The sequence below is a fragment of the Protopterus annectens genome, chromosome 1.part1 (genome assembly GCF_019279795.1).
Source record: "Protopterus annectens isolate FY-2018-M chromosome 1.part1, PAN1.0, whole genome shotgun sequence".
Taxonomy (NCBI): Eukaryota; Metazoa; Chordata; order Ceratodontiformes; family Protopteridae; genus Protopterus; species Protopterus annectens.
In genome coordinates this window covers 1,119,305,974-1,119,322,781 of record NC_056726.1, presented here as the reverse complement: position 1 = coordinate 1,119,322,781, position 16,808 = coordinate 1,119,305,974, and the positions used below count along the sequence as shown (strand labels likewise).

The following is a 16,808-nucleotide window of genomic DNA, read 5'->3' as shown; positions in this document are numbered from 1 at the left end:
GCTTTGTGTTCCCCGGCGCCTATTTTATGTAGGGTCCAGGAGATGGACATTACAATGTAAGCAAGCTCTGTAGAGCATGCGATACCTGTGTAACACTATAGTAACTAAAATACCAGTCACAAAATCAGATCACATTAATTGGGTCTACCCATTACAAGAAGCTGAAACAATAAAGTCCCTGATCCAGAGGCATTCTAATATTTGAAAAACATCATTGTCTGTACAGGTACTAAGAATTTGTTTGAATGTATTGATAACACTCCTATATAGAAGGGTTATTGCTTTTCATACCATCTGACCAGTGGCAACAGTGGTGAAGTATCTGTACTCTTCAATAAGCATATCACCTTCAGTTAGATCTATAGGGATACCAAAACTAAGTCTATTGAACTACAGACTAGTCTGTACAGGATTAATTGTACGCTAATAGTTTATAAAGAAAACCTTCTTTATCCCCAGTGACCATGTAAGATTCCTCATTATTCCATGTAATCTCCCTATTAACAAAACCTACATTATTTTTGGCAACTTTAACTACCCTTCACTAATCTGGAGGCTTCACTCTCTCCTAAAAAAATTGTTCTATGAGCTTCATATAACTCCACCGCAATTCTACAATAATCACAATAGAATCTCTTATGCTAAAGCCATAAGACAATCACTTCCAAAGCCTCTAAAAAATAAGATTATGCCTCAGCTGAAAACAGACCACTCATCCACTTCATGTATACATACTATAAGGAGTTACTCTGAGGAAAATCACTCCATGGTAGCTTATACCCCAACATTTTTTGACATAATAAACAAAACACTTTTGAATAGTTCATAAGAAAACCAGCTAGACCACACAACATTGTTTTCCTGACTCTTAAAATATTAACATCACTTACGATTTCACCACTCTTGACCTTGATGCAGCAATTTGCTTCATAAAGTCACTTATAAAAATGGTGAGAACAAGCAGTCCCACCAGAACCAACTATCATAGAAAATTCAAAAACAAACCACTCTGGTGGTCCACACCATACATTGTATAATTAGAGATAGAAGCTCTTTGAAATGTTTAGCAGATCCAAGATTCTTCTTCTCATGCAAAATACCAAAAGGATTAAGAAAAAAATCACAAAATATTTTCCACCTCCCCAAAGCATGCTGATTTTTTTCACCCCAAACTCACCCAAAAGTATAGGCGTCAGATGGTGCCTATCATGGGAAGAGATGTATAGGCCCATAGCTTTAGGCATGAACTGTGATGCAGAGCATCTTCTAGACAGGAGAACATGGATGATGAGAACATTTTTATTTCATTGTGACAGTATTATTTTGAACATTCCGGTCAGTTAAAAAACACCAAATTCCTGAAGTTAGCGCACGTAGTGGTATGCCTATAAACTACATTTGTACTAGAAAATATGTTTTATAGTCCAATTATATCAGTTTGAAGACATGAATATAACTTTAAGGGAAGCAGTCATTTATTCAGCTCTCTGACTTTTGATCTGGCTTGTTGCTTAAGTTTTAAGTTTATTATAAAAAAGAAATTATTACAATTAATCATGAAATAAATCTAGGTGCTGTAGACCAGGGAAAAGTGGTGTGTTAAGTCCCAGTGAATGTAGGAAAAGGAATGATAATTTAAATTTTGTGATGGTTTAGCCAAGCAGATTTCAGAAAAAAATAAGTGACAAGAACATGATAAACCACCAAGAAAAAATAGGTACATATTCCACTAGCAACCAATGCTTATAATTATTCTAGTTTCACACAAACGTCCTGAGAGTTTTCTCATAGTTGTGTTGTGTCATTTTGTTAATTTGTTGTTACTGCATTATAAAAGTTTATGTTATTTTATATCCCTAAAAGTGGAGAAATTATATTATGACATCATGATAAATGATATCCTTTGCATACATGTTTTTCATTTTCTTTACCAACAGGTAACTTTCCTTTACCGTTACGTCTTGTGAATGGAACCAATCGCTGTTCTGGTCGAGTTGAGATTTATTACAACTCACATTGGGGTACTGTGTGTGATGACTTATGGGATATAAATGATGCCAATGTTGTCTGCAGAAATGTTGGTTGTGGACAGGCTGTTTCTGCCGTAGGGAATGCATATTTTGGGATGGGCTCAGGTCCTATTACTTTGGATGACGTCCAGTGCAGAGGCAATGAATCTCATCTTTCAGAGTGTTCAACCCTTCCACTTCTGCAGCACAATTGCATTCACTCTGAAGATGCTGGTGTCACTTGTGCAGGTATGAAACATCTGTCTGTCTTAATGTTATTTTAATTTAATCAGTGAATGACAATAAATGAAGTACAAAATATCACACTGTAGAACCACTAGTTTTTCTTGTTCACCAGTAAACTGGTCATGTTCATTGGTGGTCACATGGTAAAATTTAGATGTTTTGGATGTTCATGCTTTTTTCAGTTTGCCAAAAAATAGTAGTTTTCTGAAACAGCAGTACAAAACACAGAACACTACTGAAAATGTCCCCAAATGGTGATTCACATATAAGGAAATATAGTAAAATGAGTTTTGCCTGTGTTTTAAAATACGGAAAAAGACAACATTGTTGTGCACTGCACTGATGACACAGAGGATTTAACATGTTTGTCATGCTCCATTGTTATAGTAGATCTAATACAACATCAGCCACAGAATGCGCCATCATCATTCATCACTGAAATTGCTACACCCCGTGATTACAGCGTCTTACTTATAGAGAAACACAAGAGAAAACCCCAGGCGTAGATGCAGTACCTAACTTTTGGCTTAAAGTATTAACTTCTTTGCACGAGGATCTTACCATGAGTAAGAACTATTTATATGCACACCCCGAACACACCCTGCACTGGTTAACAACAGGGAAAACAATGCTCTTACTTAACAGTGAACCTGCAAGCTACCCTAAAAACTATAGACCAATAACTTGCCTTCCAACAATGTATAAACTATACACAGGAATTGACGCCAACAGAGTTTATACACATCTAGAAGAAAACTCAATTATGGCAGTAGAACAAAAGGGCAATGAAAGAAGGTCATATGGAACAAAGGATCATTTGTGGTTAAACAAAGTTATAATGGAGAATTGTAAGAAGGGGAAGACTCTAAGTATGGCATGGATTGACTACAAAAAAGCATTTGATAGTATCCCACATTCATGGATAAAAGAGTTCTTAAAATGTATAAGATACACTCTACACTGATTGACTACATTACAGTAACCATGAAACAGTGGCAGACCACTTTGCAATTAAGCCATGATAAAGGACAGATTATTATCCCAGGTATAAAAATTCAAAGGGGGATATTCCAGGGTGACTCTCTGTCACCCTTGCTATTCTGCCTTGCCATTAACCCATTAAGCTGTTTACTTAACAACTTAGGCCATGGCGACAATTTGGCTTCTAGAAAACAACAAAGCCTAATGACTTCTCATCTACTCTTTGTCGATGATTTAAAATTGTATAGCTCATCAGATGAGGAACTGAAAGCACAGCTGCAGGTTGTCAAAACTTTTTCATATGATATTGGAATGTCGTTTGGTCTTGATATATGTGCAAAAGCAACCTTTAAAAAGTAAAATTGTAGCACCAGGAAAACATCAGTTTGAGACAAGAATGTGATATAAAAGAATGAGCAAGAGGGGGTGTATAAATATTTGGGAACTGATGAAGGATCAGCAATAAAACATGAACAAATGCAAATAAAGTTTAGTAAGGAGTACTTTAAAAGACTTAAATCAATCCTGAAAACAGCATTGACACCTAGGAATAAGATCCAAGCTATAAATCAATTTGCTCTTTCTGTCCTAACTTATAGTTTTTGGAGTGATTGACTGGCCCCAAAAAGTGTTGAATAGATTGGATATTAAAACAAGAAGGATGTTTCATGCTCACCAAATAATTTAATAATAATAATTTATAAAACTCAGTGTATACCAAGATTATATATTCCCCGTTCTGAAGGAGGGATGGGCCTCCTTGAAATTGTGGGACTCCACACATATCTACTGACCTCACAAGATCCAAATGTGATCAAGGTTTTGATTCATGAGGAGAATAAATCTAAGATGACATCTCTGCTTAATTTAGCAGAAGCATATCAATATCAAGCAGGAATGGAAATCAAACCAGAAGTGGATAAAAACCAGGCAGCAACTGAATGTGCTAAAAAACAAAAGAAAGAATATAAGGTGAAGGACCAGAAGAGAAGGCAAGAAATATGGAAAAAACATAAATACAGTTGCAAGTATAGAAAACTTCTGGAAGAGCCTCATGTTGATTAAGAACAAACGCAGGAATGGTTAAGGAGAAGTGAATTTACATCAAGAAATGAAAGGTTAATATTGGCAGCCCGAGATAATGGGCTACATACACGCCGGTTTACTAAGTCAATTGAACTTGTGGGAGAAACAGACAAATGTAAGTTTTGTGGAACTGAATTGGAAACAGTTGTATGCCTCGTTTCTGGTTGTAACTAATGGCAGAGGGACTGAATACTGAAAGGCATAATGTGGTAAGACTGCTGTACTGGAAATTGTGCAAACATTATGGTATCAAAGTAGTAGGAGCAACTGGTCTTATAAAAAAGAATTTACAATCATATTTAGATATGTTACCAATTCATGTAACACCATACAAATTGCAGAAGGAGTCATTACTGGGCACACTGCGGGTGTTGCGAAGAGCACTTTTGACTAACATCAAAGAGTGAAACAATACTAATTTCATGAACTTTAATCGTACGTTGATGTAGGAATGGAGTCCATTCCCGTCATGGTATTAGAAACCCAAAAGACTTGGAGAAATTAAAACAAAAAAACACAAGAGTCATAAAATACAAGGATTGCAGCAGAAATGAGAACAATGGGTTAGAAGGATACCTAGACAGTTCTAATAGTAGTAAGAGCAATGGATAATAAAACAATTTAAAAAAGAAAAATTAGTCTTATATAGACATGCTACCACTTCATGTAACACCATATGAATTGCAGAAGTTCTCAAATCTGGGCACATTGTGGGTACTGCAAAGAGCATTTTGTCTAACATTAAAGATTGAACAATACCCTTCATAAATTTTAATCATACTTTGACTTAAGAATGGGATCCATTCCCATCATGTAATTATTGGTGCCATTACATCACTTTAGAAACTCATTCCTCTTGCACAGGGATCCACCCAACCCCTATGTTAATACAGTAACATTGTTGCCATCATGGCAATGCATTTCCTGGTGCACTACTGGTCTCCCTCTATCTCTATAGTGCAGCCCAGTAGAGCACCAGGGAATACATTGCCATAATGGCAATGCATTTCCTGGGCACTACTGTTCTCCTTTTATCTATGTATTGCAGCTGATACCATTACAGTACTTAACAGTCTGTCCACTGTTCAGCATTGCTGTCCTGATACTCTCATGTGCTTTGTGTCCACGGTGTCTCCCCATCCTAGTATTAACTTGGGTGCCATTCCATATCTTCACCCTCAGTCCCTATAGTAAAGGTGGCGCTAGTACATATCACTATACCGCCAAGTCCCTATAGTAAAGGTGGTGTTAGTACATATCACTCTACCTCGAGTCCCTATAGTAAAGGTGGCAGTAGTACATATCATTTTACCCCCTGTCCCTCTAGTAAATGTGGCGCTAGTGCATATCACTCTACCCCCAGTCACTAAAGTAAAGGTCTCGTTACTACATATTATTCTACCCCCAGTCCCTATAGTAAAGGTGGTGCTTAGTACATATCAGTCTACCCCAGTCCCTATTGTAAAGGTGGTGCTAGTACATATTACTCGAACCTTAGTCTCTAGAGTAAAGTTGGTGTTAGTGCATATTACTCTACCCCCATTCCCTATAGTAAAGGCGGAGCTAGTACATATCACTCTACACCCAGTCCGTATAATAAAGGTGGTGCTGGTGCACATCACTCGACTCCCAGTCCCTATAGTAAAGGTGGCACTAGCACATATCACTCTACCCCCACTACCTATAGTAAAGGTGGTGCTAGTCCATATCACCCAACCCCCAGTCCCTATAATAAAGGTGGCGATAGTATATATTATGCTACCCCAGTCCCCATAATAAAGGTGACACTAATACATACTCTACCCCAGTCCCTACAGCAAAGCTGGAACTAGTACACATCACTCTATCCTCAGTCCCAATAGTAAAGGTGGCACTAGCACATATCACTCTATCCCCAGTCCCTATAGTAAAGGTGGTTCTAGTGCATATCACTCTACCACCAGTCCCTATAATAAATGTGGCATTAGTATATATTATGCTACCCCCATCCCTATGATAAAGGTGACACTAATACATATAACTCTACCCCCAGTCCCCATAGTAGACGTAGTACTAGTATATATCACTCTACAGTCAGCCCCTATAGTAATGGTGATGCTAGTACATATCACTCTACCCTCAATCCCTATAGTAAAGGCAGCAGTAGTACATATCACTCTACCACCAGTCAATATAGTAAATGTGGCACTAGTGTATATCATTCTACCCTTAGTCCTTATAGTAAAGTTGGAGTTAGCACATATCACTCTACCCCAGCCCTGTACTAAATGTGGTGTTATTAATTACCACTCTATCCCAGTCCCTATATTAAAGGTGACGCTAGTACATATCACTCTACCCCCAGTCCCTATACTGAAGGTGGCGCTAGTGCATATCACTCTACCCTTAGTTCCTATAGTAAAGGTGGTGCTAGTACATATCACGCTACCCCCAGTCCCTGTAGTAAAGGTGACACTAGTAAATATCACTCTACCCCAGTCCCTATAGTAAAGGTGGCTTTAGTACATAGGACCCTACCAGCGGTCACTATAGTAAAGGTTGTGGTAGTACATATCACTCTACCCCAGTCCCTATAGTAAAGGTGGCACTAGTACACATCATTCCACCCCCAGTCCCTATAGCAAAGGTGCTGCTAGTACATATCACTCTACCCCAAGCTGGGTTGGGAGGGTGGCCTAATAGTTAAGGTGTTTGCCTTACAAACACAAGGTGCAGGGTTTGAGTCTCACAAGGGATAATTGGCTAAGCTTAAAATGGTTCACAAGGGCAGTTAGCTTAGTACTAATCTATGAACCTAAAATAATCCCTATAGTAAAGGTGGCACTAGTGCATATCACTCTTTCCCCCCAGTCCCTATAGTAAAGGTGGCTCCAGTACATAGCACTCTTCCCCCAGTCCCTATAGTAAAGGTGGGACAAGTGCATATCACTCTACCCTTAGTCTCTATAGTAAAGGAGGAGCTACTACAAATCATTCTACCCCTAGTCCCTATAGTAGAGGTTGCACTAGTACATATCACTCTACCCCAGTCCTTATACTAAAGTTGGCACTAGTGCATATGACTCTACCCTTAGTCCCTATAATAAAGGAGGTGTTAGTACATATTACTCTACCCCCAGTCCCTATAGTAAAGGTGGCACTAATACATATCAGTCTACCCCAGTCCCTATAGTAAAGGCGGTGCTAGTACATATTACTCAAACCTTAGTCTCTAGAGTAAATATAGTGTTAGTGCATATTACTCTACCCCCATTCCCTATAGTAAAAGTGGAGCTAGTACATATCACTCTACACCCAGTCTCTAAAATAAAGGTGGTGTTGGTGCATATCAGTCAACTCACAGTCCCTATAGTAAAGGTGGCACTAGCACATATCACTCTACCCCCAGTCTCTATAGTAAAGGCGGTGCTAGTACATATCACTCAACCTCCAGTCCCTTTGATAAATGTGACGTTAGTATATATTATGCTACCCCAGTCCCTATAATAAAGGTGACACTAATACATACCACTCTACTCCCAGTCCCTACAGTAAAGGTGGCACTAGTACACATCCCACCAATCAGTATAGTAAATGTGATGCTAGTACATATCACTCTACCTTCAGTCCCTATAGTAAAGGTGGCACTAGTACATATGACTCTACTATACGTCCTTATAGTAAAGGTGGCGATAGTACATTTCACTCTACCCTTGGTCCCTATAGTAAAGGCGGCTCTAGTACATATCACTCTACCCCCAGTCCCTATCCTAAAGTTGGCACTAGTACATATCACACTACCCTTAGTCCCTATAGGAAAGGAGGTGTTATTACATATTACTCTACCCCCATTCCCTATAGTAAAGATGGCGCTAGTACTTATCAGTCTACCCCAGTCCCTATAATAAAGGCGGTGCTAATACATATTACTCAAACCTTAGTCTTTAAAGTAAAGGTGGTGTTAGTGCATATTACTCTACCCCCTCCCTATAGTAAAAGTGGAGCTAGTACATGTAACTCTACACCCAGTCCCTAAAATAAAGGTTGGTGTTGGTGCATATCAGTTAACTCCCTGTCCCTACAGTAAAGGTGGCACTAGCACATATCATTCTACCCCTAGTCCCTATAGTAAAGGTGGTGCTAGTACATATCACTCAACCCCCAGTCCCTTTGATAAATGTGGAGTTAGTATATATTATGCTACCTCAATCCCTATAATAAAGGTGACACTAATACATATCACTCTACCCCCAGTCCCTAGAAAAGGTGGCACTAGTAGACATCACTCTATCCCACCAATCAGTATAGTAAAGGTGATGCTAGTACATATCGCTCTACCTTCAGTCCCTATAGTAAAGGTGGCACTAGTGCATATGACTCTACTCTAAGTCCTTATAGTAAAGGTGGCACTAGTACATTTCACTCTACCTCCAGTCCCTATAGTAAAGGCGGCTCTAGTACATATCACTCTACCCCCAGTCCCTGTAGTAAATGTGGTGCTATTACATATCACTCTACCCCAGTCCTTATATTAAAGGTGATGCTAGTGCATATCAGTCAACTCCCTGTCCCTATAGTAAAGGTGGCACTAGTACATCTCACTCTACCCTTAGTTCCTATAGTAAAGGTGGTGCTAGTACATATCACTCTACTCCCAGTCCCTGTAGTAAAGGTGGCACTAGTACATATCACTCTACCCCTAGGCCCTATAGTAAAGTTGATAGTAGTAAATATCACTCTACCCCCAGTCCCTATAGTAAAGGTGGCTTTAGTACATATCTCTCTACCCCCAGTCACTGTAGTAAATGTGGTGGTATTACATATCACTCTACCCCAGTCCCTATATTAAAGGTGACACTAGTACATATCACTTTACCCCCCAGTCCCCATACTGAAGGTGGCACTAGTGTATATCATTCTACCCTTAGTTCCTATAGTAATGCTGGTGCTAGTACATATCACTCTTTCCCTCCAGTCCCTATAGCAAAGGTGCTGCTAGTACATATCACTCTACCCCTAGGCCCTACAGTAAAGGTGACACAAGTAAATATCACTGTACCCCCAGTCCCTATATTAAAGGTGGCTTTAGTACATAGGACCCTACCCCCGGTCACTACAGTAAAGGTGGTGGTAGTACATATCACTCTACCCACAGTCCCTATAGTAAAGGTGGCACTAGTACACATCACTCCACCCCCAGTCCCTATAGCAAAGGTGCTGCTAGTACATATCACTCTACCCCTAGGCCCTATAGTAAAGGTGACACAAGTAAATATCACTGTACCCCCAGTCCCTATATTAAAGGTGGCTTTAGTACATAGGACCCTACCCCCAGTCACTACAGTAAAGGTGGTGGTAGTACATATCACTCTACCCACAGTCCCTATAGTAAAGGTGGCACTAGTACACATCACTCCACCCCCAGTCCCTATAGCAAAGGTGCTGCTAGTACATATCACTCTACACCAAGCTGGGTTGGGAGGGTGGCTTAATGGTTAAGGTGTTTTCCATACAAATACAAGGTGCAGGGTTTGAGTCTCACAATGGATAATTGGCTAAGCTTAAAATGGCTCACAAGGCCAGTTAGCTTAGTACTAATCTATTAACCTATAATTTATGAACCTAAAATAATCCCTATAGTAAAGGTCGCACTACTGCATATCACTCTACCCACAGTCCCTATAGTAAAGGTGGCTCCAGTACATATTACTCTTCCCCCAGTCCCTATAGTAAAGGTGGCACAAGTGTATATCACTCTACCCTTAGTCCCTATAGTAAAGGTGGTGTTAGTACATATTAGTCTACCCTCAGTCCCTATAGTAAAGGTGGCACTAGTATATATCACTCTAACCCCAGTCCGTATAGTAAAGGCGGCACTACTGCATATCACTTTACCCTATAGTAAAGGAGGTGCTACTACATAACACTCTACCCCCAGTCCCTATATTAAAGGTGGCACTAGTGCATATCAGTCTACTCTTAGTCCCTATAATAAATGTGGCACTAGTACATACCATTCTACCCCCAGTCCATATATTAAAGTTGGTACTAGTACCTATCATGCCACCACCAGTCCCTATAGTAAAGGTGGCACCAGTACATTTGACTATAACCCCTGTCACTATAGTAAACATGATGGTAGTACATATCACTCTACCCCCAGACACTATATTAAAGCTGGCACTAGTACATATCACTCTACCCCTAGTACCTATAGTAAAGGTGCCACTAGTACATATCACTCTACACCCAGTCCCTGTAGTAAAGGTGGCACTAGTATATATCACTCTACCCCCAGTCCCTATATTAAAGGTGGCAGTAGTGCTTATCACTCTAACCTTAGTCCCTATAGTAAGGGTGGTGCTAATACATATCTCTCTATCCCAAGTCCCTCAACTAAAGGTGGCATTAGTACATATCACTATACCCCCAGCCCCTATAGTAAAGGTGGCACTAGTGCATATCACTCTACCCTGAGTCCCTATAGTAAAGGTGGCACTAGTACATACCATTCTAACCCCAGTCTGTAAAGTTGACACTAGTACATATCACACCACCCCCATTCTCTATAGTAACTGTGGCACTATCATATATCACTCTGTCCCACCAATTAGTATCGTAAAGGTGGTGCTAGTACATATCACTCTACCTTCAGTCCCTATAGTAAAGGTGACGTTAGTGCATATGACTCTACTCTTAGTCCCTATAGTAAAGCTGGCGCTAGTATATTTAACTCTATCCCCAGTTCATATAGTAAAGGCAGCTCTAGTACATATCACTCTACCCCCAGTCCCTGGAGTAAAGGTGGTGCTAGTATATATCCCTGTACTCCCAGTCCCTATAGTAAATGTGGTGTTAGTAGTTGTCACTCTACCCCCATCCCTATAGTAAAGGTGGCACTAGTGCATTTCACTCTACCCTTGCTCCCTATAGTAAAAGTGGAGCTACTACATATCATTCTACCCCTAGTCCCTATAGTAAAGGTGGCACTAGTACATATCACTCTACCCCCAGTCCCTATAGTAAAGTTGGCACTAGGATATATCACTCTACCCTTAGTCCCTATAGTAAAAGAGGTGTTATTACATATTACTCTACCCCCAGTCCCTATAGTAAAGGTGGCGCTAGTACATATCAGTCTACCCCAGTCCCTATAGTAAAGGTGGTGCTAGTACATATTACTCGAACCTTAGTCTTTAAAGTAAAGGTGGTGTTAGTGCATATTACTCTACCCCTTCCCTATAGTAAAAGTCGAGCTAGTAAATATCACTCTACACCCCGTCCCTAAAATAAAGGTGGTGTTGGTGCATATTAGTCAACTCCCAGTCCCTACAGCAAATGTGGAACTAGAACATATCACTCTACCCCCAGTCCCTACAGTAAAGGTGGCACTAGTACACATCACTCTATCCCACCAATCAGTATAGTAAAGGTGACGCTAGTACATATCACTCTACCATCAGTCCCTATAGTAAAGGTGGCACTAGTGCATATGACTCTACTATAAGTCCCTATAGTAAAGGTGGTGCTAATACATTTCAATCTACCCCCAGTCCCTATAGTAAAGGCAGCTCTAGTACATATCACTCCACCCCCAGTCCCTGTAGTAAAGGTGGCACTAGTATATATCACTGTACTCACAGTCCATATAGTAAATGTGGTGCTAGTAGTTGTCACTCTACCCCCCCGTCCCTATAGTAAAGGTGGCACTAGTGCATATCACTCTGCCCTTGCTCCCTATAGTAAAGGTGGAGCTACTACATATCACTCTACCCTTAGTCCCTATAGTAAAGGAGGTATTAGTACATATTACTCTACCCCCAGTCACTACAGTTAAGCTGGAGCTAGTACATATCACTCTATCCCCAGTCCCTATAGTAAAAGTGGCTCTAGTACATTTCACTCTTCCCCCAGTCCCTATACTAAAGGTGGCACTAGTACATATCACTCAACCTTCACTCCCTATAGTAAAGGTGGCACTAGTACATATCACTCTACCTTTATTCTCTATAGTAAAGGTGATGCTAGTTCAATGCACTCTACCCTCAGTCACTATAGTAAAGATGGCGCTAGAACATCACTCTACCCCCAGTCTTTATAGTAAAAGTGGCACTAGTGCATATCACTCTACCCTTAGTCCCTATAGTTAAGGTGAAGCTAGTACATATCACTCTGCCCTCAGTCTTTATAGAAAAGGTGGCACTAGTACATATAACTGTACCCTTAGTCCCTATAGTAAAGGTGGTGCTAGTACAGCACTTCTGCGCATTATTCTCTGTGGTATCTGGTTGTTACCCCACCCACAATACCCTTTTTAATGAAGGTGCTGTTGTGGCATTTTGCATTAAACCTGGCATCTATTTTTGCAGCTACCACATCTGTATCCATGACTGAACAAGGCCTTTTTGCCATTTTTACTACATTGACATGGTGGGGATGTCCATGTTGATCTACATGGCAAAGTTCTTCCTTGAATTTATTTGCCATGTAGATGGCTGCCAGTGGGGGGGGGGTTCCAGGAGAGAGACAAATGGCTTATTAGCTTATAAATCTCACCAATAATGCCTCATTCCCATTCTGCATGGCCACAGGAACTGCCCTTTGTTGTACTGCATGTCTCAATGTTGGCGTACGATGAATGGTAATGGTGCTCCTTAAGTACAGAAAGTACCACGACATGTACACGGCCAGGTACATGTCACAGTGGATTCATGAATCTGACCCAGTGTTTAACAGATGACTCTAAAGTATATTTAGTAAATTTTGGCGCATTTTAACTTTTAACTTTAACAGCATTTATATGTTAACATCACATACAATATTCATCAGAACGTGCTACAGTGAATCTGCCAAACGTGTCATCAGATATCCCTCAAAAGAACAGGATTTTTATTTAAAACATTTTCTGTTACTTCACACATACTTTCACTTATTCCAAAACCACTGAGCTGATTTTCTCTGAGAATCTTGTCATTTATTTCACTTGGATTGTAAAGTGGGCATAAACCCTAGGAAGACAGTTCTTAGAGTATGTATCTCCACCAAAATAGAATGTTATTCCAAAGCTAGTTTTCCTTTCATGAAAGCCCAGTTTTACTGTTACATGTTCATTAAAGCAAGGCTGAAAAATGTTTATTGTTCAATAAATCATAACATAATCAAAGTACTTTACAAAACTGTCTGTGCAAATGATTTGTAATCAGTAAAGATCAATGTTTCGCTTTAAGTGAGTAAAATAACTGAAGGAAACAAAAGGCAGATAAATAAAACAGACCACTGAAAATGTATTGCTAGTTAATAAGAAATCATAACGTAATATTTTAAAATATAAAAGCTGCATTTATTGATATATGTTTTCTTTGTCTGTCGGATATGAGTAGCCATAAGAAGATAAAGGACAAGATGAAGGACAAAGTAACCAAAAAGAAAGAATCAAGAAACTGAATCCTGCTTTGGAAAATGGACCATTTTGGGAATAACAGCAATACAGGATGGTTCAACCTGATTAATAAAATAGAATATGCAAACAATATCTGATTTATTTTCAAATATCTTATATTCTTATATGTAGAAAAGTTTCTAATATTAAAGATTAGGATACATTTATTAATGTTTCTTATGTTCTACAGTATAATATTTTGAGCATTTATTTACATTTTGTGAAAATAAGATATATTTATATGAAGTTGCAAATTCCTTTTGATGGTGTATTTAATCTTTTCTCCTATTCTTTTAAGTTTTTGATGTATGGGATAAAACATTCTATAAGCAAATCATATACTGCAGCAATAATAAAAATTATTCTTATTTGCCAGTAAGATATTTGTTTGATTTTTGAAGCTTTCACTTATTTCACTCATTATAACCATGTGACACCTCCAGCTTTTTCTTCAGTTACAGACTACTGACACTTTTAGGTGTCAAATATTGTCCATTTTTGCATTAATAATTCCCAATACCATGCTGCATTCAAAGTATTAAAACATTTCATCTTAAAGTTCGCACCCTGGTAAATGCATCTGTGTTGATATTTGATCACTGTCTAGTGCTGCAAAAGAGATATTAATTGTAGTTATAAAAACAAACACAAAGTAGATGTACCACCAGGTTCAACTTTATTCCTGGTACCTCTGCCTTTTACCTTCAAGGGGTAACTAGTTTCACTTAGTCAGAACCTTAAATACAATGATTAACAATTACATATTCACTCAATTATTCAATTATTCAATACATTGATTGATTAATTAATTAATTAATCAGTCACCATGGTGACCAAAATTCAGAATTCAACCACTATGTAGAGAATGAAAATAAATAAATATAAAACATGCATAAAACTTTCAAAATTACATATATTAAGCACATTTCCTAAGAACGCTTTAAGAATCCTACTAGTACATAATGCATTATACAAACAAATCTCTATGTAATAAATATACATTCCTTTTCAAATTCAGAAATTCAAACAGACTTCCTAATTAATCCACTAGGGTGAAGGGTACCAACATTGAAAATATATGTAGTCTCTAAATAATTTAATCTTAGATGAAAATCCCCCCTTACCCCTACAACCTGTAGTAGAACACTAAAAAATAATGATGACCATCTCCCCCCATGTACACATGAGAAATATTGAGCCAGAGGACTTTCCCTTTTACCATTTCTAATGTCTAAAAGATGTTCCAAAATTCACACTCTCACCATCCTTTTAGTATGCCCTATATACCAATGTGTCTTCTCACATCCACATCCCAAGATATATACAACTCCACATGTTTTACAATAAAATTTCCCACTTGACTGAAATCTTCCACCATTAATGACCGTACCTGACAAATTATGTATTTTCGGAAAAAGGCTGCAATTTCCACAAGGAAAAGTTCCAAGTTTCAAACTTATTTCCCATGAAGAATTTGGGTTATTTAATAACTCCTTTAAATTATAGACTTGACCATATGAAAAAGTCACCTTCTTGGGAAAAATTATGCCTAAAAACTCATCTGAGCTAACCATAGTCCACAATTCCTTAATTATATGCACAACCTTATCAGAAAAGAGACTATACTCCATAACCTAAAATAATTGCTCTTCCCCACCCTGATGACCCTCATTATTCGTATTATGTTTGTTTAAACCAAAAGCGTGCATATTTCCCCTAACTTCACCTTTTTTCTACCTTATTTCTTACAGCATTCAAAATTTTTTGTGGATACCCGCTACATAATAATCTTTGTTCTACCTTGTCCAAATATGTACCTCATATATTTTCTTGGGAAGTATTCATAAAAAATATTAAAACTCCCAATAAGGTAAAGAATCAATAAGATGGGGTGAGTGCATGCTGGAAGCATGTAAAACATTGTTAAGAGCAGTAGTCTTTCAGAAGGGCTTAAAATGAACATTCTGATTTTCATAAAAAAAAAACATAAATCCAAAACATTCATTGTATTATGATTCAATTGATAACTGAATTTCAAGCCATGAAAATTAGAATTCAAGTTTTCAAAAAATATTTCAACATTACTGACTACACCTCTACAAATAAAAGTCAGGTCATCAATAAACTACTAATAGATGACCACCCTACTTTTGAAAAACTTAGTTAAAGACATAAATTGTTTCTTGTATTCCCCCATGTATAAAATTAAGCTCCCATTGCTGTACCCTTTCTTTGTAAATATGTTCTGCCATCATACAAGAAATAATTATGAGAAAGACAAAATTCCAATAACTCCAAAATATAAGAAGATTGTGCACCTTCCCCAAGAATCCTGCCTACTGCTTCCAAACCCTATCGATGATCAATGTTAGTATACAGGGCCACTACATTCATGCTTACCCTGAAATAATCATTTTGTTAACTTAATCCCTTTAAACATTTACATAAGTCATGACCATTTTTAATATAGGAAGACACTTTAGTCACATGCTATTTCAGCAAAAATTCCAAAAATATACCAGCATTATACATGAAAGACCCTATCCCAGAAACAATGGGTCTTCCCAGAGGGTTGACTCTGTCTTTATGAATTTTTGGAATGGCAAAAAATAATGGGTCATGAGGTTTAGGAATAAACAGTTTCTTAACATCTAATGCTGTCAAAAAGCCTAATCTTTCCCCTTTCTCCAATAATTCAAGCAGCATTTTGTTAAAACGAGGGACTGGGTTAACAGGCAAACTTACATAATCTTCTAATCACCCTAGTAAATCACATGCCATTTTGTCATACTGTATATTACTCATTTATAACCCAGTTACCCCCTTTGTCATCCTCCCTAAACACAAACATATTTGCATGACCTCGTAGCTCTTTTAAAGCTTGCCATTCCTCCTTCTTCAAATTAAAACTTTTAAATTTGAATTTTTTAAACTCCCTGTCAATGTTAAAGCACAACATATTCTCAAACAAAGAAATCCGTTGTGATAACTTGGGTGGAGAAAAAGTACTGGAAGAAAAAGGAAGTGCTGGAACATCAAGACGACCATATCCTGTGCAACCCCCCTCC

General features: G+C 38.3%; 1 protein-coding gene across 1 annotated transcript in view; it reads left to right on the top strand.

Moving 5' to 3' along the window:
* LOC122815615 (deleted in malignant brain tumors 1 protein-like) overlaps positions 1–16,808 on the top strand; it is a 949,251-nt gene that overhangs the window by 563,534 nt on the left and 368,909 nt on the right. The window contains 1 exon segment of the mRNA XM_044088272.1: positions 1,938–2,258. Within this exon segment, the coding sequence (XP_043944207.1) occupies positions 1,938–2,258 (321 nt within the window).